Below are 23,106 nucleotides of genomic sequence, written 5' to 3' on the forward strand. Positions count from 1 at the left end.
CTTGCTGAATTTTAATTCTTTGGTTTGTGAAAAACAAAACATCATCCTTAGTGTGTCTACTAATAAAATTTTGTGTAAAAAGTGTTTTCTTATAAAATTTCACCTAAAGGGCTTTTATAATGGATCCACAGTCTGGGACATCAGGACTGAAAGGAACAGAAACAGACAGTATACTGACACTAATGACATTGAAACAGCTCTTTATAATATTGTCACCTGACAATGAAACAGAATTCTATTCAAGTGTTGCAGATTATGCATCTCTTGATGTTAGAATGCTACAAACAACAGGTGTCAGAATTACTTGGAGTGATGATTCTTCAGAGATGAAATCCATTTACTAAAAAAACGCTGCCAACTTGTTTCAGCACCCAAAGGCACAAATAAAGAATCCTCGCAAATATAAGTGGCAGTAAACATGTTAACCACTTTCCAGACTTGCTCACATATAGTAATGGCAAACGAGCTTGTCCGAATACTGACTTGACTGTATCCAGTACATAGACTATACATTTCAATGTTTCAGTTTTGTTTTGGATGTTATGCGATTTGACTATATTTTTTTTTTTCCTTATATAATCATAATCTGTTAATTCACTAGATGGCTTTATTTCCGTCAGTTCCATAATAACAACACATTTTACTTTTTGTAGAATACAGAGGCGAAGATTCCTTTGATTAGTGTTGGTACATTTTGTCATTTGAAAATTATGAACTATAACACAAAATAATATTTGGGCTTTACTTCTTTAAGTAGTTATTCTAGGTCTTTTATACCATTGATTTTTTAACTTTTTAACAAAAATGGTAGATAACAGTGATAAAAAAAGTAGATATTAATGAGTCAGGTTCTGGATCAAGAGACATTTACAATTTATGTGGAACACTAACCTGGGAAATGGCTAACAAAGAAGGGATGGTTTTTGCAGAGCCAGACAATTTTTTGAACCAGACTGTAGTAATTGTGGACAAACACCTTCCATTTTGCACAAATGACTGAAATTCATACAAATATAGTTGGTAATGAATACTTTTTGATGACTACATTCTTAACATCATAATCAAAGAAAAGAATACTGTAGGTGTGCATATTAAAGCATTCCATCAATTGTATTTTGTAAATTTTCCCATAGCAAAGACTGGCCCTACCATAAAAATCAAAACTATTGTGTTTATTATGTTTATAATTTTACAAGAATGAAATAAAGCCAATAATTGAATTATGTTGGATCATGCTGTAAACATATGAATTCTAAACAAATGGCACTTATGTCAAATGAAATGAAACTACCCCAAAACAGAGTGCCCTTGTACTGCCTTATAAGCCCTGTAAATTTTGTGTCTTCTGGACACAAAATTGTTCATGAGTTCCAAATAGATCAGATCTATAGTATTAGTGGCAGCTATCTTGTTTCAAGATGATTGTCTGGAATGCACTATCCTTCAAAACAGTATACAGACACATGACAGCTTCACATCATTATTATTAGCAATAGCAGCAAATGATACAAAAAAGCAAGCACTTATACAGCATCAGCCAAAAAAAAAAATCCAACACTTCCCCTTTTATCTATTTTCTACAAGAAAAGGTGAACTTTTTTAAAGATATGCTTGCTGAATTTTAATTCTTTGGTTTGTGAAAAACAAAACGTCATCCTTAGTGTGTCTACTAATAAAATTTTGTGTAAAAAGTGTTTTCCTATAAAATCTCACTTAAAGGGCTTTTATAATGGATCCACAACCTGGGACATCCCATCCAAGAATTTGCTTAGTCCTTCTTTGAATTTATACAAACTACCCACCTCCACAACACCCGATGGGAGTTTGTTCCAAAAATTAACCACCCTCTTACTGCAGGAAAATTTCCACACATCCAACCTGCAGCCACCCTTCCTCAATTTGAATTTATAGCACCTCATGTGTGTAACCTGAGAAAGAGAAAGGAGTCATCATTAGCAGTAGGCTTATTCAATCTATTCAAGGTCTTAAATACCTCAATATCCTTGCAGGTACCTAGACTGCAATTTGTAAAACTAAAGCCTTTCCTGGTAAAAGCAGCATTTTGTTCCCCTCACTAACCTTGTTGCTCTTCTTTGCACCAATTCAAACAGATCCATATCCTTCCAGACCTGTATGTAATACTCAAGGTGTGGCCTAACCACTGCCTTATACAATGGGATGGTCACCCTCCTGGCAAAATTCCTGTATATCACTGACAAAACCCCATGAGCTGTGCTGGCAGCCTGTCTGCACTACTCAGAGAACTTCATATCTGAATGCACAATTACCCCCCAGGCGTATTTCATTCCCCACTGTCCTTAGTGTAGTACCACACACCTGGTACTTTAATCTGGGATTAATCCTCCCCATATGAAGTACTTTGCATTCGTCAATATTAAACTTCAATTGACATCATTTAAATAGTGTCGGTTCCTCTTTGGCTGCTATGACACATGCTACTCTTGTGCATAGGTTTTCCATGAACATATTTTTCCATCATAACCCTGCTGGGATCAAATGCAATTGGTCCCTCTCAATTGACTTTAGGGCCATTTCAGGCATTCAAACAAAAAAAGTGGATGCAAATAAAATTAAAGACCTTTCAACACTTTTACAAGATTTTTTCTCATCCTATTAGAAATCATATGGTGCAGCATCACATCAGAGCAATGGTATTAAGTTTGAAGTCACTTGAGAATGGAAGACATAAATATGTATACATGACTTTGTACTTCCCGTGTTGCAGAATTATGATATGGTAAAAAATCTTGTAAGAGTGTGAAAGGTCTATAGTTTTATTAGTTAACAGCATAAATGCATCTGCTTTTCTGTTGCTTTAGCTTTTATTTTGAATGTCTGAACTGCTCCTTACTTTTACTGAACCTTTGCCATATGCTGTTGCACTGCTGGTCACTAGTCATTCCAAGTCCAATTGTAAAGTGTTATATTTTTTTTTATAATGTGGTCAATTCAAAAGTTTGCCTTCTGAACTTGCTGGTCAATTTTAATTTTGTATACTTATGTGAATTTGCAGTGATGAGAGCTAGTGTTCATTCTTCAAAATTATGAACTTCCAAGCAGAATCCATTATCAAAGCCAGCTATGCAGTGGAAGAAATCATTGCTAAAAAATCCAAACCATTTTCTAATGGTGAATTCATCAGAGTGTTTTGTTTGTTTCTGAGATTATGTTACCAAAGGGGAGGGGGGAACTCAATTTTCCAAAATCAGTTTACTTTGGCAAACTACGGCTAGACATATTTGATGAGTTGGCGTCCAGTGTTAAGTACACCCTACTATTGAAAGCCTCTAATTTTAAAATTTTATTCATTGGCACCTGACGTAAGTATGAATGCCAATGATACAGTCCAATTACCTTGTTTTGTATATGGTGTCAATGGCCACTTAAACACAACAGAAGAAATTAATGGTATAGTCCTACTGAAGGATACAACCAAATCCACTGATTTTTATGCAGGTGTGAATGCTACATTAACTAGACTGCCTGCATTGAAAATTGTAGAACCTCAATAATATATCGGGTGTGATTCCTATGGTTGGAACACGAGATTTAGTTAAGTTAATTGAAGATGATGCTGCATGAGTTAAAAATAATTCACTAGTGAGATATCACTGCATCATCCATAAGAAGAACCTATGTGCTAAGCTGCTAAAGACTGAAAGTGTCATGTCTATTTTAATAAAAGTAGTCAATTTCATTCAATCTAAATGCCTCCATCACAGACAGTTTCAAGAAATATTCAATGCCACAGACGTTTTGGAACATTGTTTACTATTCTGAAAATTGATGGTTAAGCCACGGGAAAATGTTTAAGCAAATGTTTGATCTCAAAGCAAAAATTCATCACACTTCCATGGAAATGAAAGGAAACCTAGTAATTCAGTTTTAAGATGACAAATGGATGTGTGACTTTGCCTTCTTAGTTGATGTAACTCTGCATCTAAATGAGTTGAATATACATTTCCAAGGGAAATACGAGCTTATAAATACATTTGATCACATCATGACTTTTTAAATTAAACTTCGCTTGTGGGGGTCAGAGTTAAGAGCCCACAATTATGCTCACTTTCCAATACTTGCAAACTGCAATGTACATGACTCAGCAAATATATCAATATGATTTTGGCATTAAAGGAACAATTCAATTCAAGGTTTCAAGAAAAAATGTTCTTTTCACAGTCCTTCCTACTCCATTTCACATTAACGTCAACAAGGTACTTGAGAACTTGCAAATGGAGTGTATTGACATGCAATGTGATTTTAGATTGAAATAACAATTATAACATCAAGTTAGTTTGACAGTTTATAAGAAGTAGGTGTCAAAAGAAAGATACCCCTGTATATATAATCATGCTGTTTTCATGAACTCATTCTTGCTAGCTAAACTATAATAAGATGGCATCACACAATTGTAACATATAAATACAACTTTTGTTAGTAATGCAGCAATCTGATGCCTGTTTCGTACAACCTTCCTTGAACCTGTTTTTTGTTATTAGGACAGCAGTGTATTGTAAATTTTATTTTGCCCTTTATTTGAACATTGAATTCAGTGAAATGAAAGTATTTTAACAAATGAATCAGGTACAAATTTACTTCAAATATGTAAGTTTTTTCAAAGGTACAATTCAATACCATTTTCAAAAATTTCCCTAGTAGAGAATGCCCATTTCCTGGGTTTGAACTGACTTGTGTTGCAAAGGCTAAGTGAATTGTCAAAATGGGTCACATCCTCAAAAAAAGGTTGAAAATTACTAAGTTACACTATTTATTCATTTATTATTGAATTTGTCTTCCCCCACCTCAATAAACTTACCAAATAGCCAATGGATGACTGTTCAAAACTCAAACAAAACCTAGATAATAGTAATAATAAAGATGGTGCAACAGCTCCTTTTTCTCCTACCGAAGTGCAGAATTCCTAAAAAAGAAATTAAAGCAAAATAAATATGGACACACACACACACACAAATATTAGGGATTATTACAAATTAAATGTTGTGGTTTCAGAAAGTTACTCTGTCAGGTGCATGCTTAGGTCTTATCTCTAAGTTGTGTAATCTGTAGTCCAGTCATCACATACACTGATATATGCAATAGGTTATTTTTCATTTTTATTTAATATCACAGCATTAGGTATATCTCAGACACTCATATTGCTAACCACAAACATGATCATGGCTGCATGCATCTAATTTGGAACTCTTCCCATATCTTTGAGGTCCAATATTATTATCCTGAAGGCCCAAAGGGTAATTCCATGTTAATTCAATAGGGCTTAAAACGCCCTATTGAATTAACATGGAATTATCCTAGAATTTTTTGAAAATCAGAGAGAAAAAATCTTCTCTCTGATTTTCAAAAAACTTGGTAAGATTGTTAAGGCATCAAGACTTGCCAAACAAGCAAGCACACATGCTAAATTACAGCTCTGTGGAGAGAGAGAGAGAGAGAGAGTGTATGTGTGTGTGTGTTCGTGCACGCGCACATGCACAAACTGGATCATTAGTTAATTAAAATTTAAGTGGAATACTCCTCAGACAAAAACAATCAGAAATACATGGGTGAGATAGTCACAAAGCTAAAAGTAACAAACAAGGAAATTGACCTGATCATAGCATTTATTTTTAAACATAATCAGTTAAAACATTTATGTACTTCTTCCAATGCTTTAATAAATTCTGAAAATCTGCTATAAGAAAAGATATAAATTGCTGTCATAACTAGTAACATGCATCATTTTTATCCTCCACATGATCAGAAAAATGGTTGCCACCAAAGGTGTTCTTTAAACAGTCTGAAAAGATAGAAAATTTCTAGGAATGAGGTGTGGGCAGTAGGGCATATAATAAAGAAGTTCTGACATATGGTAGGTGGCTTTGTATTATTATTACACAACAGTAGGCCGTTTTCTGTGAATTGCTTTTCTGAGTTCTTTTAAAAGTAGTAGTAGTAGTAATAATGGAGGCATGTGATGCAAGAAAGCAAGCGTATGAGCTTATGTAACAACAGCAAAAAAAAAAAAAAATAACAATAATAATAATTTCACACATCCATTCCCTCTAAAAGTTTGTCCAGTTCCTCCTTGAATTTATTTAAGCTATCAACTTTCACAAGAGATGGAAGTTTGTTCCACCAATTAACCACCCACTGACTAAAGGCAAATTTCTGCACATCTATTCTACAACTGTCTTTTCTCAATTTGAATTTATGATCCCTCAGGTTCTGAGCAAGAGGAAGAATCCCATCAGAATTCGGAGTGCTCAACCCATTCAAGGCCTTATATACCTCAATCAGATCACCTTACAGGTGCCTAGTCTCCAGCCACTGCAAATTGCAGAACTTAAGTATGCAATACAGCATTCACTATATCTAAGCATTTGAAAATGCACTAGAAGAATGTGATGGTAGTCCCAGAAAACAGTCAATATCATATCACCTCCCCTGCTGAAGGCAGTCTTAAACTTGGGGGGGGGGGACAAAATTCTTCCAGTGCATTAATGCATGTTTGGGTTTGGATTGAAAGTAGTGGACCAAATGTTCTAATTCTGAAGATACAGAAGTTAAAAATGATGTATCTCACTGGTTATGACAGCAACTGATAACTTTTACAGAGTGGGTTTCTACAATTTAACAAATTGAATTTTTTTTTTTTTTTATTATTATTAAATTTTTCCAAAGACAATTTTAATGAAGAAGTCTGGTGAAACTCAAGCGACTGCTCTTGGCATTTCTAAAGCTTTTGATTGTGTTTGGCATAAAGGTCTTTTAAACAAGCTTCCATCTAATGGATTGCCAATTGTACTTTTTGAAACTGGGTATCAAATTTTCTCCATAACTGCTGACACTAGGTGATGTAAGATGGTTCTGTCTTCTGACATCACCATTAATGCTGATGGTCCCCAAGATTCAGTTCTTTCTCCCATTATTTTCCTCTTTGATTTTAAAAACCTTCTTCCACTGACTGGAAATCCTATCCATGGTTTTGCTGATGATACCACTTTTCAAACTTTCAGTTTGAGAAACCTTAATGAGCACAAACAGCTTCAACTTCTCGAATGTCCACCATCAATTCCTTAAATACCAATCTTCAAGTAATTCTCCACCAGAGGCAGGAGTGAAGAAAATTTAATTAACTTTTCATTCTTATAACACTCAGTCCTGTCTTACTTTTGCAAAAAAAAGAGTCTACTGCTCATCTTTGATCAAGAGGGCTTACAATTTGATCCTCTGATTTTCAAAAAACTTGGTAAAATTATTAAGGCATTAAAACTTGGAAAATAAGCATAAATTCAAATCATAAGATCGCAAATCTCTATTAAAAGATACATTCACTTTCCAAAAAATTAGAAACCTTTATTCAATATATTTAGCGGAGCGACCTTTTGGCAAAATTACAGTCTACACGTCGCGGCATGGATTCCACTAAGTGTCTGAGAGAATCTAGTTCCATATTTGACCATTCTTCCATCAAAATATTTGTCAGCGTATTGGGGTTGGTAGAGAATTGTGAAGCCAAACTGCCCTTTTTAACACAGCCCAGACATTCTTAAAGGGATGCAGATCTGCAGAATCTAGCAGCCAGGAAAGATGCTGGATATCCTAGGAACATTCTTGAAATACTCAGATACAATTTTTGCACACACTACAGATAGTTGTGTTGTTGTCTTGAAAGAATCTATGGTAATCCAGGTAAAAATGAAGCACTGTAAGGTGAAGTTCTTCAGATACATTTTTTCAATTATTGAGTAAAGCTGCCCCTAGCCAAAAAATCTGGCAAATCCGTTATACATATTAGAGACATGGTACAATATACAAATATTAGACATTATCATGTATAAATGAAAACATTGTACATCATCAATTAATTCAATCAGCACATGGAAAAATAATTAGACCATGCAATGGTCATCTCGAATTCAGCTACAGCACAATGAGCTGGACAAGCAAGATAGATAGAATACCGAAGCTACTCCAACATTAGATGGAGTAAAGCTGAGTAAAGCTGCCCCTAGCCAAAAAATCTGGCAAATCCGCTATACATATTAGAGACATGGTACAATGTAATCAGACAAATATTAAACATTATCATATATAAATGAAAACATTTTACATCATCAATTAATTCAATCAGCACATGGAAAATAATTAATGCAATGGTCATCTCGAACTCAGCTACAGCACAACGAGCTGGATAAGCAGGATAGATAGAATACCGAAGCTACTCCAACATTAGCACAGCACAAGGAACTGTACAGCAAGGCAACATGTTCTTCTGATTCCACTGCAGCACAAGAAGTTGTATGATTACTGACGATAAACTAAATATACTATGCAATGTTCATCCCCGAAAGAAAATCTCAGATTTGCACCCACTGCATAGTTCAGTTGGAAATGGATCTTTTTTTTGCCTAAAATGAATTTTTTTTTCAACTGCTGCATGCCTGGTCTTCTATTCTGATCTACAAATTGTTTTAAATTGCTGCAGTCTTATTCTTGAGTACCAACTTTCTGCTGCATTTCTTCCTCTTAGAGCTCCATTCACCTTCCACTCATTGCATACTTTTTGAGATGGCTGCATTTGTAATATTAGTGATTTCCTTTGTTTTCTCAATTGTAGCTCCTACTAAATGTGCTCAAACAATAACACCTTTCTGAAAATTGGAAAAACTAAATGTCTTCTCTATGACTGGGTTGACTGAGAAGCTCCAGGAAAGTGTGCAGTATTTATCTGATACCAAGGAACTTGTGATCATCTCATGTGACAACACATTTTCTTACAATACATTTAATTACCTGTTGACATCGATTGCAAAAGGTTTCTAATTTTCAAAGACAAGAGCATATATCTCTGTTAACGATTACTCTAACTTCTCTCTTAGCACAAGCACATCACAAATATTTCTTCCCTGCATAAAAAAAAAAAAAAGTTTTTCTTTTTTCACACTTTGTGTTGCCAAAGGTTTCTAATTTTTTGGTCAGTGAGCATAGCTTAGACAAGATCATATATCTGTGTTAAAAATTATTCTAACTTCTCTCTTAGCATAAGCACATCACAAATATTTTTTCTATGCATCAAAAAGAAAGATATTTTTTTCACTCTTGGTGTACTTCTAAACAACTATTCGCAATGTACAAATCTGGAATTTTAATATCTATATCAATATAAATAACTATTCTGTTTATATACATATATATATATACACTGGTGTTCAAAGAAAGTGCATCACCTAGGAATTTCTCATTTCTAACCCTTTTTTTGCAATGATATATTACATTAATGACTAGTATCACAAAAAGAAATATAAAAAAAAAGATATTTATTAATAGTTAAGGCAAAGCTAAGTAATATTTGACAGGTGCACTCAAAATATTCCAAAATGAGCATTTGCAACCTTTATACAACAGTTTTGGTAAACACAACAATTATGGCTGAAATGTTATCAGAAGCCCTCAAATTTGCTTCAGTTTATCATTTTAAATGGAAAACAAAATGAAAAGTTCATTGGATGAAAACTAATATTTAGTTGAACCACCTCTGGCCCTGATGACAGCAGCACACTGTTGAGGCATTGACAAGATCAATTTCTGAACATAATCAACTGACAGTTTGTGGTTCCAAACACGAATTATGGCTTCCTGAAATTCACAAAAGGTCTTTGGTTTCTTTCTGACAACTTCAGATTCCACACAATGCCAACAGTTCACTATAGGATTCAAGTCTGGGCATGTTTTGGCCAGCCCAGACCTGAATCCTATAAAGAACTGTTGTAACGGATCATTTTTTCACCTGTAACAAATGTAAACACATTACTGTCAAACCTCTATGCAGAAATGAAGCTAAAGTAACTACAGAAGTGCCTACTTACACTTTTTGCCAATGACAAGTCCCGAAAGATGCAGTTACTTGACAAGTTGAAATGGTCAGCAGCAATTTGCCTTCCAATATAGCCAGGTATCCATTGGCATTTACGGAACCTTTTATAAACTCTGCAATAGGAAATGCACCCCCATATCATTTGGTTGGTAGGGAATTTCACTATAGACACCATAGAGTCTGGATGGTATTCTTCACCATGTTTAAGGTGAATTGTTTGTCTACCATCAGAGCCATCTCAAGTAATTTAATTTCTTCTTATCTGAGAAATAACTGACTTCCACTGCTTGGGGGTCCATTTGACATGCTCCTTACACCAAATAAATCAAGCCTTTTCATTTTTTGTGTGAGGAGGGGTTTCTTCTTAGGACGATGGGCTACAAGTCCATTTTTGAAGAGGCATCTTCTGACTGTTACTGCACTTGCTACCACTCCTGTACATTCTTCCCATTCTCTTTTCACCTCAGGTGAAGAAGTTTTATGGTTTATGGTTTTCAAGGCATAAGTGCTTCAAAATGTGGTCCTGTTTTCCTGTAGAGACTCATTTGTGTCCAGTTCCTTTTTTTCTATCAGCAGAACCAGTATTCTTGAATTTGGAAAAAAATCTACTCACTGTTGACTGATTACAAGACACTCTATAAGCAATATGATTGGAAGAACATCCTTCCTCACATAAAGCAACAATAGCACTCTTTCTTCGTGGCATCAACTGCACGTAACTCACCATCCTGACACAAGCAAGGAATGACGCTCTGCAACTCTTGCAGAGCGTGCTTATATAGCTGAAAGTAACAGATGATGCAATATTACGGCATTACCTACGAGTGTCAAATGTTATCTGATGCAATCTGTAAGAAATATTGCCATATACTTACGTTATTCGGAAAACAATTACAATTTTAAGGAGTGATGCACTTTCTTTGAACACCAGTGTATATATATATATAAAGAGAATATAAACAGAACAGAGGAGTTCACAAAGTAGAGAGAATACAAGAATATTACTATATTTAGTAATATTCTTTCAGGCCAACAGCATGAACAAGAGGTACACATTGGCTTGATCCACAGTCATTCAAAGCACATGCACTTTTGTACCCATGCACTTGACCACTCAGCTGTGGAGGCCTCTTGAACATAAATATCTTGAATTTTCCAAAACTGGAATACCTAAAAATTTGGGACTAATTCTACTGTAAACTGCATGAAATGCCACACATCATCTGTTAAAATTATATTCCACTACCAATCTCTCAAACAGGCACATCCCTAAAAGTCACATCCATAGTGACACTAGCCCTTCATGATGCCAGTGGAATGTTTGAAATAAAGGCAATCAGTAATTTAAAACTGGGCACATCTTTATGTATTCATTATTCTAGCAGTATACTGGATGTAAGAAGAAATAATATATTTTTAATTATTAATTTAATTAATTTATTTTTTTATAAGTTAACTTCAAATAGAATAAAAAAATCATCATGACAGCTAGTAGATATTTCATAAGCACATAAAAGCTCAGAGAGATATAAATATCATTTAAGCATATATCGTATAAAAATATAAATGTTTTTCAATTTTTATATTTCATTTTATGCTTTGTTTTAAAAAATAATACTTGAAAATAATATTTTAAAAAATAATTTTAAATAACACTACCCAACATGATTTTACCTCCAGCAAATCAATGGTTGTTTCTGGTCAAGTTTTATGTATAGAATTTAAAATCAATCATAAAAATTTCCTATCACATCTCAGTTTTAAGATATAGATAGATAACTGGATTCTGTACAAAGATATCATTACAATTTTTAAACTTATTAACTTTTGGTTGGTTTTGTTTACTGGGCTAAAAGTTAAGCAAGTACATCATTACTGTTCTTGCAATACAGTATATTTTGATTTTGATGCACTTTTCCAGACTAGTCAGTATTTTTATTAATTTTATTACACCATTCAACTGTTCAATATATAGTGTATGATAAACTACACTACAAGAATTCACATTCTGTTCAAATTTAACAATTGCCTTTACTGTTTTTAGGTTAATACATTGTTAAAATGAAGAAGAGAAACCACAGAACTTGCGTCAATCACCCAGACAACTTCTGTTATGTTTGTGGACACTTAACCCCAAAAACTCAGAGGAAGAAAATATACAATGTCACAAAAGTTGCATATTCATTGTATTTTGGCTGCAAGATCAGTGACCAAGAAAAAAATTGGGCTCCCATATCTGTTGTATTGCTTGTACAATGAACTTAAGGCTGTGGTTATATGGCAAGCTGAGAGCATTACCCTTTGCTGTCCCTATGGTGTGGCACAAGCCCAAGAATCATTTCAACAACTGCTATTTCTGCATGACAAAAACAAAAGGTAATATCTAAAAAGAGCAAGCACTGCATCAAATATCCCATCAGCAATTAGGCCAATGCCACATGGTAAAGAAGTGCCAGTACCTGTGCCGCCAAAATCTTGGTTTGGTTTGGTTTTTTTTTTAGGAGCATTAGCAACTAAGGCCATATTGCTCGGGGGATATGCGGTGGCCATTCCCTGACCTTTCTGCATCCTCTGTATTTAGTGGTCACGGGCTCGAACCCCGGTCTAATCAAGAAGCGTGTGCTACGCACTGCTGCTTCTGCCCACCTGGCTACGGAGGTGCCCCAAAATCTTGGAAATAGTGATGAAGGTACAGAAGAAATTGTTTTACCAGATGTTGCGGAATCATGTACTTCACATGATTTGGACTAAGAGCCATAAAAAGAAAAGGCCCCGCACTACATTGAACAAGAAGAATTAAGCGACTTGTTCAGAGACTTGGGCTTACCCAAAGAGAAGGCTGAATTACTCAGATCCGGACTACAACAGTGGAACTTACTCGCCAAAGGTACAAACATTACAATATATTGCAAGTGAAATGAAGGGTTTTCAAGATATTTTGCAATGGAAAACAACATGTGTGTCTGCAAAGACATCGTTGGTCTTATGCACGAACTGAACATTGATCATAATACCTCTGAATGGCATTTGTTCATTGATGCGTCTAAGCTAAGTTTGAAAGCAGTATTGCTTCATAAGGGAAATACTTTATATCAATTCCTCTTGTTCATGCTGTTGGCCTGAAAGAAACTTACAATAGTATGTCCCAGATTCTTTCTGCTACACGTTACAATGACTATGGTTGGAATATTTGTGGTGATCTCAAAGTGATTGGACTGCTTGTTGGGTTACAAGGTGGTTTCACTAAATACTGTTGTTTAGTGTGTTTGTGGGATAGTCGTGCAACAGTCAAACACTACGTCATACAACACTGGGACAAGAGAGATGATTTTATTCCCGGCAAAAGCAATGTAAAGTATGTTCCATTGTTTGATCCACAAAAGGTTTTTCTTCTCCCTTTACACATCAAGCTTGAACTGATTAAGAATTTCACTAAGGCACTGGATAAAGAAAGCAGAGGATTCGCATATTTACTGAAAATGTTTCCAAATTTATCTCGTGCAAAGCTGAAGGAAGGAATGTTCATAGGCCCTCAAATAAGAAATCGCCTAAAAGATGAAGAATTTCAAAGAAACCTGAATGATGTTGAACTGGCTGCATGGAGATCTTTCAAGGCAATACTGTTGTTTAGTGTGTTTGTGGGATAGTCGTGCAACAGCCAAACACTACATCGTACAACACTGGGACAAGAGAGATGATTTTATTCCTGGCAAAAGCAATGTAAAGCATGTTCCATTGGCTTGATCCACAAAAGGTTTTTCTTCCCCCTTTACACATCAAGCTTGAACTGATTAAGAATTTCACTAAGGCGCTGGATAAAGAAAGCAGAGGATTCGCATATTTACTGAAAATGTTTCCAAATTTATCTCATGCAAAGCTGAAGGAAGGAATTTTCATAGGCCCTCAAATAAGAAATCTCCTAAAAGATGAAGAATTTCAAAGAAACCTGAATGATGTTGAACTGGCTGCATGGAGATCTTTCAAGGCTGTGGTACACGGATTCTTCGGTAAAAGAAAAGAGAACTATGAGCAAATGGTGACAAACTTGCTGAAATGTTATAAGAACATGGGGGTGCCGAATGTCATTGAAAATGCATTTCCTTCATTCCCATCTGGATTTCTTTCCTGAAAACTTAGCAGATGTCAGTGATAAACAAGGAAAGCACTTCCACCAGGATGTATCTGCAATGGAAAAACAATACTAAGGTCACTGGGACTCTGCCATGATGGGAAATTAGTGTTGGTTCCTTAAACGGGAAAGCAATCTGGAGTATAAAAGGAAATCATTGAGTAGGAAACATGTCTAAGTAACATATATTGTGTGTAATAATTATAACATGTTTGCTGATATTGTGTAAAAACAAGGAATTTAAAAAATGCATATATCTTTTAATGTAGATGTGACAGAAGTAAAAGATTGATATTTTCATAATCAGAACATTAATTTTGTTCAGAATAACCAACTTTTGTTCCAGAGGTATGAAGAAAAAAAAAATTTTGTCAGGTAGTGTAATTTTTCAAAAGTTACTTAATTTTAAAAAATTAAGTAACTTTTGAAAAATTAAATTAATGTGAGAATTAATTTAAATCAAACCAAATTTGCTCCTGCCACTTCTGTAAGTAAATACATGATATATATGAATCAGATCAAAAACAAATCAATATAAATTTGCAAATGAAATTAATAATCTTGGATTCTGGTGTAGTGATAAAGGTTCACTCTTTTTAAGTATTTGTGTTCAATAACCATGGGCATATTTGAATCAAAATTAAAGAGCTGATGAGTTAGGAAATTCCATACCACACCCCACTAGTGGCTGCTGTATTTTGTGTGCTGTGCTATGCAATGCTATGCTAGCTGAGCCTCAAGTAAAAGTAAACTAGCAAGAAACTTATAAAAAAATTAGAATAATAACTCTATTTACATGACAAATGTAAATCCCTCTTCCAACGATAAAACAGCAGCATGTTATCAATTAACTTTATCAATAAGTCTTGTTGTCAATTAACTTTATTATTACATTTTTATTAAACTCATGGCATTCTCAACAAATGCTTAAGCTTATTGTTATGGAGCCCTCATTTTAGGAAGGGTGTTAGTGCTGCTGGAACAAGTACAGAGAAGGGCAACAAGATTGGTGAAGGGAACAAAGGGTTGCTCTTACCAAGAAAAGCTTAAATTCTCCAAATTGCAGCATCTGGAGACAAGGCACCTGTGTGGTTACCTGATTGAGGAGTATAAGGCCTTGAATGGTTTGAGCAAGCTCAATGCTGATGGGATTCTTCCTCTTGCTCAGATTACACATCTGAGGGGGCATAAATTCAAACTGCAGAAAGACAGTTGTAGAAAAGATGTGCAGAAATTTGCCTTTAGCCAGAGGGTGGTTGATTGCTGTAACAAACTTCCATCTGTCATTGTGGAAGTTGATAGCTTAAATAAAAAAGGACAAACTTTTGGAGTGAATGGATGGTAGGTAAAATGGGAAGGTTTTTTTTGCTGATGCACTAAAAGCTTGCTTTCTTGCATCACATGCCTCTACTAATGCTAATATGAGTAAGCACATTGGTGTATGCAGAATGCTTAATACTCAGATCTGAATTTTTTTTTTTGGACTTACTTCTCAAATTCCAACAAAATCAGGAATGCAGATTGAACATTGAAACTATACTGAAGGGCTATTAAAATTCACTTACATCATTCTGATAGACATTTTAATTTTCAAGTACCTGCCATTGTGTATATGAAATGCCACTGTGGCTGCTGAGTTTAGAGAATGTATCATATCCTTCTCAGTGCAACTTATACAATTCAGTGTGAAATACCAATTTTTTGTATACAGTTTCTTTTCTTCTTAATGGTCAAAAAATAATACACATTAATTTTTTGTCAGTGTGTGTGTGATATTAAAAGAAATCACTGAACAAGAAATAATTCTTAAATAACAAGAAAACAAATTCTGAAATACATACCAAAGATACTGCATTAATGTGTTTCAAAAATCCAACTATCACACCTTCACGAACATATTCTCGGCAAAAAGGATCACGAAAATGAGTTTTCATAGCAAACGTAATGTCAGATTGAATAAATGCCTGTGATGACAAAAAAAAAATCCTTTTTTGTTGACATAATTACTTGCCAATAAGTACAGCAAGAAAAGTTAATAACTAAGTTAAGATTATATTATGACAAGTAAGCTTCTTAACATTTTATAGTAATGGCAATTTTCATTATGAAAAAAAAAATGAAGCTGAATAAATTAGGTTTCCAAGAGCTTAATTTTCAATTAAATCTTTATTCCCACTTCACTTATTAATGGTGTATAAGGATAACAAATCAGACTGTCTTCAGACTTACAACAGGTTATGTTTCTACAGAAAGTACTTTAAAGTCTAAATGCCACAAATTCTGAGTGATATAAATTTGAATCTTGAAATAGTTATTCCCACAGAAAGAATATAAAAGAGATTACAATTCTGAGTAAGGGTCTGATATACATCTTTTCAACAGATATGAATATAAATAGCATATTTAATCAACCCAGTTATATATAAGTATGCAACAGTAATAATAATTACAGTTACTATATTCGCTGTAACTGTAATAATTATAGCCATTACACTTTCTTGCTTTTCCTAATACAGTAGACTTTCTACCATATTTCTTTTATGCCCATCAATTTTACACTGACCTTTCCTTTTTTCCTTTCATGGGCAATTTTTAAGGAAAAAAATAAATCAAGCTGCTTTAAAAACGTCATTGAATATATGCATATATCATCCTGTCAGTGTAACATTCCAAAGTGCTGAAGTACTTAGGGAAATAGACAGATTGGGTATTTTTTTTTTCCCCCCCTCCAGAACTACTGCAGAAGTTCAACTAAATGAGTATCATGTCACAAGTGCAGTTCCTATTGAAAAATATATTTTTAAAAATTTTTTTTAAAAAATCAATGTGTATTAACTGAAGTTTAAAAAAAAAAAAAAACACTAGGGACCTAATAGACAAAATGTACGCTTCTGCTCTGTTCGAGACAATGCTTTCACAGAAGTATTTTTCTACACATTCTACACTTACTAACAATTGATAAAGAAACTATTTTACTTTGAATATTTAATATAGCAGAAGTCCCATGGCCTTAGAAATTCAATAAATTGAGGAACACCATATCCTTTTATATGCTTGCCAGACTTTCAAATGTTGTAAGTAAACGGTATTGCAACTATAACTTTTTTTTAATATAGTCGCTTATTTTTCTAAATCTCTTATTAATTATTAGAAGTTTTAAAAACTAATGTCAGATCATGTTCTTTTACAAGTCTCTAAGATAAAAAAGTGTGATATACAGCAATCAGATGTCTGCTGGCCATTCAAAGGACAAGTCTGTCCTTATTAAGACCACACCTTAAGTCTGTCTTATCACAGACTTTGGGAAGTGGTCTCAATAAGATATTTCTATACCATAACTTAGAAAAATAGCCTTGTTCTTATTCTAAACATCCTTTTATATATATATAAATATATATATATATATTTTTTTTTCATGTAATTATAATAATAAATGAAAAAACAGATTTAAAATGCAAATTAAAAACAGTAGTTTTCTTACTGAGTTTTGCCCAATAATTCTTTTAATAAATATTATCCTAAAAAATGAAGTTACTTAAAACAGTGCAATTGGTTCAAAAATGGTGTTTTCTGCAGATTAACTTCCCTCACCTCCCACCCAGATACAATTTCTGTACATGTTAATGCTTTTCAGAAAGATCTGCCAAACACAGTTTGAGTAAAATGCTGTTTCAAGAACTATTTTAATTGTAAACATATGGATGTTTACAATTAAAAGTTTGAACAATTTGGTAAATTCAATAGCACATAAAATCTAATTAAGTAATTTTAATTAAATGTGTTTTAAGTCTGACGTGTACGATAGTCATAATAAATTTTACAGAGGTTCTTTTCCAAATAACAGGAGTATTTTAAACTTACTTCACCTGAAGATAATTTTTTTTTTTGCTAATTTCATTCGTTGTGTGAGCAAACAATACTAGTTCAATTCACACCTAGGAAACATTTCCAGGACATGGCCACAGCAACTTATTCATTTTCCATATGAAATTCATACATATTTAGTGTTGAACATCATACAAAGGTAAAGATCTCTGAATAAATGATAATATTTACAAGCGAATTTATCCCAAGAGAGAGAACTTTGCCAGCAGGAACAGGGAGATGGTTATCCTACTATGCAATGCAATGGTTAGAGCACATCTGGAACATAGCATAAAGCAGTGGCAGCCAGTCACTTTCTGCAGTGTGTCCCAAAGCAATTCAAAAATTTATTGCATTCAACCTAATAATTTTTATTGAAATACAAACAAATTGATAAAAAGGTTAAAAAAAAAAAAATTCTGTATAATAATTTTCTTTTGTATCATTTATTTACTGGTATACATTTTCAAATTAAAAAAATATCCAAATCTCTTAATGAGGCACTTGCAACTGTATATTATTTATTATTTCATCAATGTTCGGATTTGAATTGGGCATGCCAGTAGTATTCAATTTTTTAGATGATCACCAAGTCAGCTTTGATTGATACTTGGTTTTTATGATATTCATTATTGAAAATGATTGTTTGTAAATATATGTAAAGCAAAATTTGCATGAATGCCAGAGAACTAGTTTATGTATATTTGGATATTCACTGATAAGAAATTTCCAAAAATCATACAAGTGGCATTGCTTTAGTTCTAGGAAGTGTTGTGTCAACATACACAGTTAGCTGTGCTTCTCAAACAGTTACATCACAGGATGTTTGATTATAACCATGTTCACAAAATAATATAAAATATACTATTAATTTTTTACATGTTTCTTTGTTATAATTATTTTTTTTCAATCAGGCTGCATGCAATGGGTTGGTCACCACTGGCATAAGGGTTTGGGAAACACCAATTTTAGACGCCTCCGTAGCCAGGTGGGAAGGAGCAGCAGCGCGTAGCACACGCTTCTTGATGCGTGTGCTACGCAATACGTTCATGAGAAAAGGATAGTGGTACAATGTTAAAAATTTCTTTACTTAATGTATAACACTTCAAATAATAGCCCACCAAGTTTCATAAAGTCTCAATAACATATTTTTTAATTACAGATCCTTAAGTCAACAAACTTGTGTGAATGAGGAAAGATGCACAAAATCAGTCACTGTGTAGTCATCCAATATTTGGGGAAAAAGGAACTAAAGCCAAAGACAATTCATGAGGATATGGTTACAAAAACTGGGAGAGAATCCCCCTTCCTATTTAATGGTTAAGAAGTGGGCAGCAGAAGGTAGGGAGGATGGGACATGACCCATCCTATGAAGACTTGCAATGACCATCACTCCAGAAGTTGAGTGTTTGCATGATGTGTGATAAATGCTCGATGAGCAACAGTTGTGTACATTCCCAGCATCGGCATCTCATCTGAACATGTGTACTACATAACAGGTTTTTGCTATGAAAAATATGTCAGCACAATGGGTTTCATTGTTGCTGAAAGCAGACCAAAAATGCCCAAAAGCTGTCAAGTCAAATGAACATTTGCATTGATTTCAAACAGATCCCGCAAATTTCCTTGCAAGTATTGTGCACATGGATGAGATGTGAGTCCATGTCCATCACTTTCAGCTAGAGACAAAGGATCAGTCCAACAGTTGAAACAGAGCTCTTTTCCCTCTCCAAAAAAAGTCAAGTCGATGCCTTCTGCTGGCAAAGTGATGCCATCAGCTTTTTGGGAAGCTGACGATTAGTAGATTACCTTCAGAAAGACCAGTCACAGGAACATATTACACAGACCTTGTGAGATGTTTGTGTAAAAACATCAAAGACAAAATGCTGAGCAAACTCAGCAAAGGAATCTTCTTCCATCAGGACAACGAGCCTGTTCACTAGGCAGTAATTGCCATGGCTGCACTGCATAAGTATAGTTTTGAAATCTTGGACCATCATCCACTTCACCAGATCTAGCACCATTGGACTTTCATCTATTTCCTGATTTGAAAAATAATTGGCTGACATCCATGTTACCACCAACATTCCTGGAGGTCCAAGAGAAAACTTTCTTCGCAGCTGAAATGAAAGTATTGCAATACTGATGGCTAAAGTGTATCAACGCCAAAGGGGACTATGTTGAAAAGTAATATGTTACCAGATTCCTGAAATAAACCCTTCACACTCAGACCATAAACTTTTCAAACATCCCTCAAAAAGCATGTTTCCCCTTACATTTTATTCATTTTACTGATAGACATTCCTACAGTATTCATAATATCAAAGTTGTACTGTAAATAAAATCTGTTTTATACACCAGGACAGCCTCTCAATGTGGCAGGAATTGACAAGGTAGACTACAAGAATATTAGCATATTTTGTGGTATAGTGTGAGTTCAAACAAGCAGTTTGAATCTGTACTTACATGCAGAAACCATTCATCACCTGAAAGTCTGAATGAAACTAAAAGGATAAAGAAACAACTTTTCATTTATAGAATTTAAGGTTTAAAAAAAAAAAAAAAAAAAAGTTCTTACAATTAATGGTAAAATTTCTATAGGAAAAAAAAACTTGTGTTCAAGAATGAAATAACCTATTTGCACTTTGAAAACATTTCTATGAATGACAACATAAAAATGCAATATTATACCCCTTAAAGAAAGTATGATGTATTTACTTACTTGAAGATTGGTAAGCACAGCTTTAATTTGATCAACAACTGATGTTTCCATGTTCATTAGCAGATCTGACAGCGCAGTATTTCCATCTTGACCAACTGTTCTTGGAGCAGCTAAGCTATGACGTATATCAGTGAGACAGTCTGTTAGATGCTGTTTCAAAGCAGATAAATAGTAGTGACAACGATCTTTGCTTGCTTGTGAAACTATTTCTGTACCTCCTCTATAAAATAATGGGAGAAAGCTTCTTTTGAATTTCTGAGTTACTTTTGAATAATAAACAAGGACATACAGCTCAAAACACAGTGAAACCTTTCTAAAGAGGACGCCCAATGTCCAAAATACAGAGGTATTTGTTTTGTAGTGTAACCAAGTTTTAACCCTGCAGTCATAGTGCCCTAACTGTTACAAACATGGTGACATAACACCTGACAGGTGTAAACTTTAAAATATAAAGATGAAGCTATCAGCCACTTCCATTTTCCAGTTAAAAAAAATCACTAAATGTACAAAATTTTTAAATCTGCACATGTGCATATATTTCTGTTTATTATATGTATAAAAAAAATATGCATATATTAGATGCTATTATTCACTTCCATTTTCAAAATTTTAAAAAATTTATTTCAAATTTGTGTAGTGTGAAGTGCGTAAAATTTGAATATTATGCATGTCACTAACTCTCTATCCCGAGTGATTATTGTTTTCTGTGTTTATTATTCAAAAATTATTATGTATATTTCAAATGAATCTTTCCAAAAGACATAGTTCATGATCACTAGAAACCATTAGTAATGATTAAATCACCTTGGAAGCTTTGTAGCATCAATAGCAGTCAGTTTCCAAGACTACCATTAATACAAGTTAAAAACAACAAAAGTGGTGGGCTGTGGATCTACTCTCACTATAATTCTGGGACAATGACAAATTAAAACTCAACCATGCCAAGTGAAAACATGTGTATATTTAGGATGGTACAGAAAATCGCACACTTAATCACATAAAACCAGCCAGCAATTAATGCAGACTTCTTATTTTTGAGTTACACCATACAGGCATAGCACTAACACTCCATGATTAGTAATTCTGAAAAATGAAATTTATTGTAACTGATTGCTTACTCAGAATGTTTTATTGATTATCATTGTACAAATTTGTGTTTAAATTAATTAACTTTTAGTTAAAACAAATATAAATTGCTCTGGTTAGAACATTACATGTTGGCAATTTTATTTTCATTGTGGATAATTTATATCACTTACTAGTTTTAGTCCATGTTCATTGTTTTTGCTCATGTAGAATTCTTTTTTCTGTAATAGGATACAATCCCCTTCCCCTTTAATGAGTCAAACCTTCCCTTTTAAATTTCTGCACATGGCCCTGTTGCAGGAAGAAAATTTGTTTCTTAAAAAACTAACACATGATCAATGTAATGCATAAGAAAATAATGACTAGTATTTCAGAGGGAACATATATAAAGAAACTTTAATAAAACCTTCATATGTAGCTAATGACAATGGTGGTCATAAACGACTGCCAAATATCACTACCAAATGAAAGTAATATGTGACGGCATGGAAAAATTGTCAGGAAATCACTATCGCTAAAGCAGTAAGCAGTATTGAATGATGTAATTTATTTATCAAACTATGTATATTATTTTTGTGCACATGGAAAATTCCAATGGGCTACTGGTCACAATTACCTATGCAGTCTGTTGGTAGTGTTTTTTTTTTTTTTTGTTTTGTTTTTTTTTGAAAGAAATGTATTACAGCTGTATTCTCAACTTTTTTTTTTTTTTTTTTTTTTTTTAAGGTACAGTACCACATACTGAATCCTATGGGTGTACAGATTTGCAACAGTACTGTCATTTGTTTTTTCTTTTTTTACTAAGCAACTTTAGTAACTTTACTGATGTATGTCAGCGGAACTGCATCAGAAAGTCAAAATAAGTTTGTAAACATTCCTAACTTGCAATGGTGAGCTTCTTAATAACATATTGTACCATCTACTCTGTAAGCAGATCCACAGTTATCACAAGTCTAATTAGTATTACTGTAATGCAAATCCCACTGATCATGAAAATACATGTTGATTACCCATGAAAGTGTCCAGTTTGGGAAGCTGAAAATATGAAAAGGAAACCATTAAAGTATCTTCTTTCATATCAGACAGTGTCTTGAGAGGGGGTTTAGCATGTAATTTTTAATACTTCACATAAGACAAGTGTCAGTTGAACTATTTACCAGATTGACCTTGGAATATATGCCACATATTGCACAAGCAATGAACTAACTCATGAGTTGCAGGGGATTACCCACAACCTGGGATGTCATGATTGAGATTCCCATCTCAATCATGACATCCTGATATTCCAAATGTAGAGAAAAAGTGTGAAGAAGAATACCCGAGGCCAGATAAATATTCTCATCATAATATTTTGATAATGGATGTGGGGGATGTGGGACAGCTTGGGATCAGTCATAATGGACCAAG

At 33.9% G+C, this 23,106-nt stretch overlaps 1 protein-coding gene across 1 annotated transcript in view; it reads right to left on the reverse strand.

Annotated features, from left to right (window-relative positions):
- Vps51 (vacuolar protein sorting 51) overlaps window positions 1–23,106 on the reverse strand; it is a 202,273-nt gene that overhangs the window by 63,949 nt on the left and 115,218 nt on the right. Inside the window, exons 12-14 of the mRNA XM_090385571.1 lie at window positions 20,614–20,833; window positions 15,869–15,991; window positions 4,838–4,942 (exon numbers count right to left, since the gene is read on the reverse strand). Of these exons, the coding sequence (XP_090241697.1) occupies window positions 4,838–4,942; window positions 15,869–15,991; window positions 20,614–20,833 (448 nt within the window). The remainder of the gene's footprint in view (window positions 1–4,837; window positions 4,943–15,868; window positions 15,992–20,613; window positions 20,834–23,106) is intronic.

Source organism: Mastigoproctus giganteus, chromosome 11, assembly GCF_048544385.1.
Source record: "Mastigoproctus giganteus isolate SK-2022 chromosome 11, ASM4854438v1, whole genome shotgun sequence".
NCBI classification, from domain to species: domain Eukaryota; kingdom Metazoa; phylum Arthropoda; class Arachnida; order Uropygi; family Thelyphonidae; genus Mastigoproctus; species Mastigoproctus giganteus.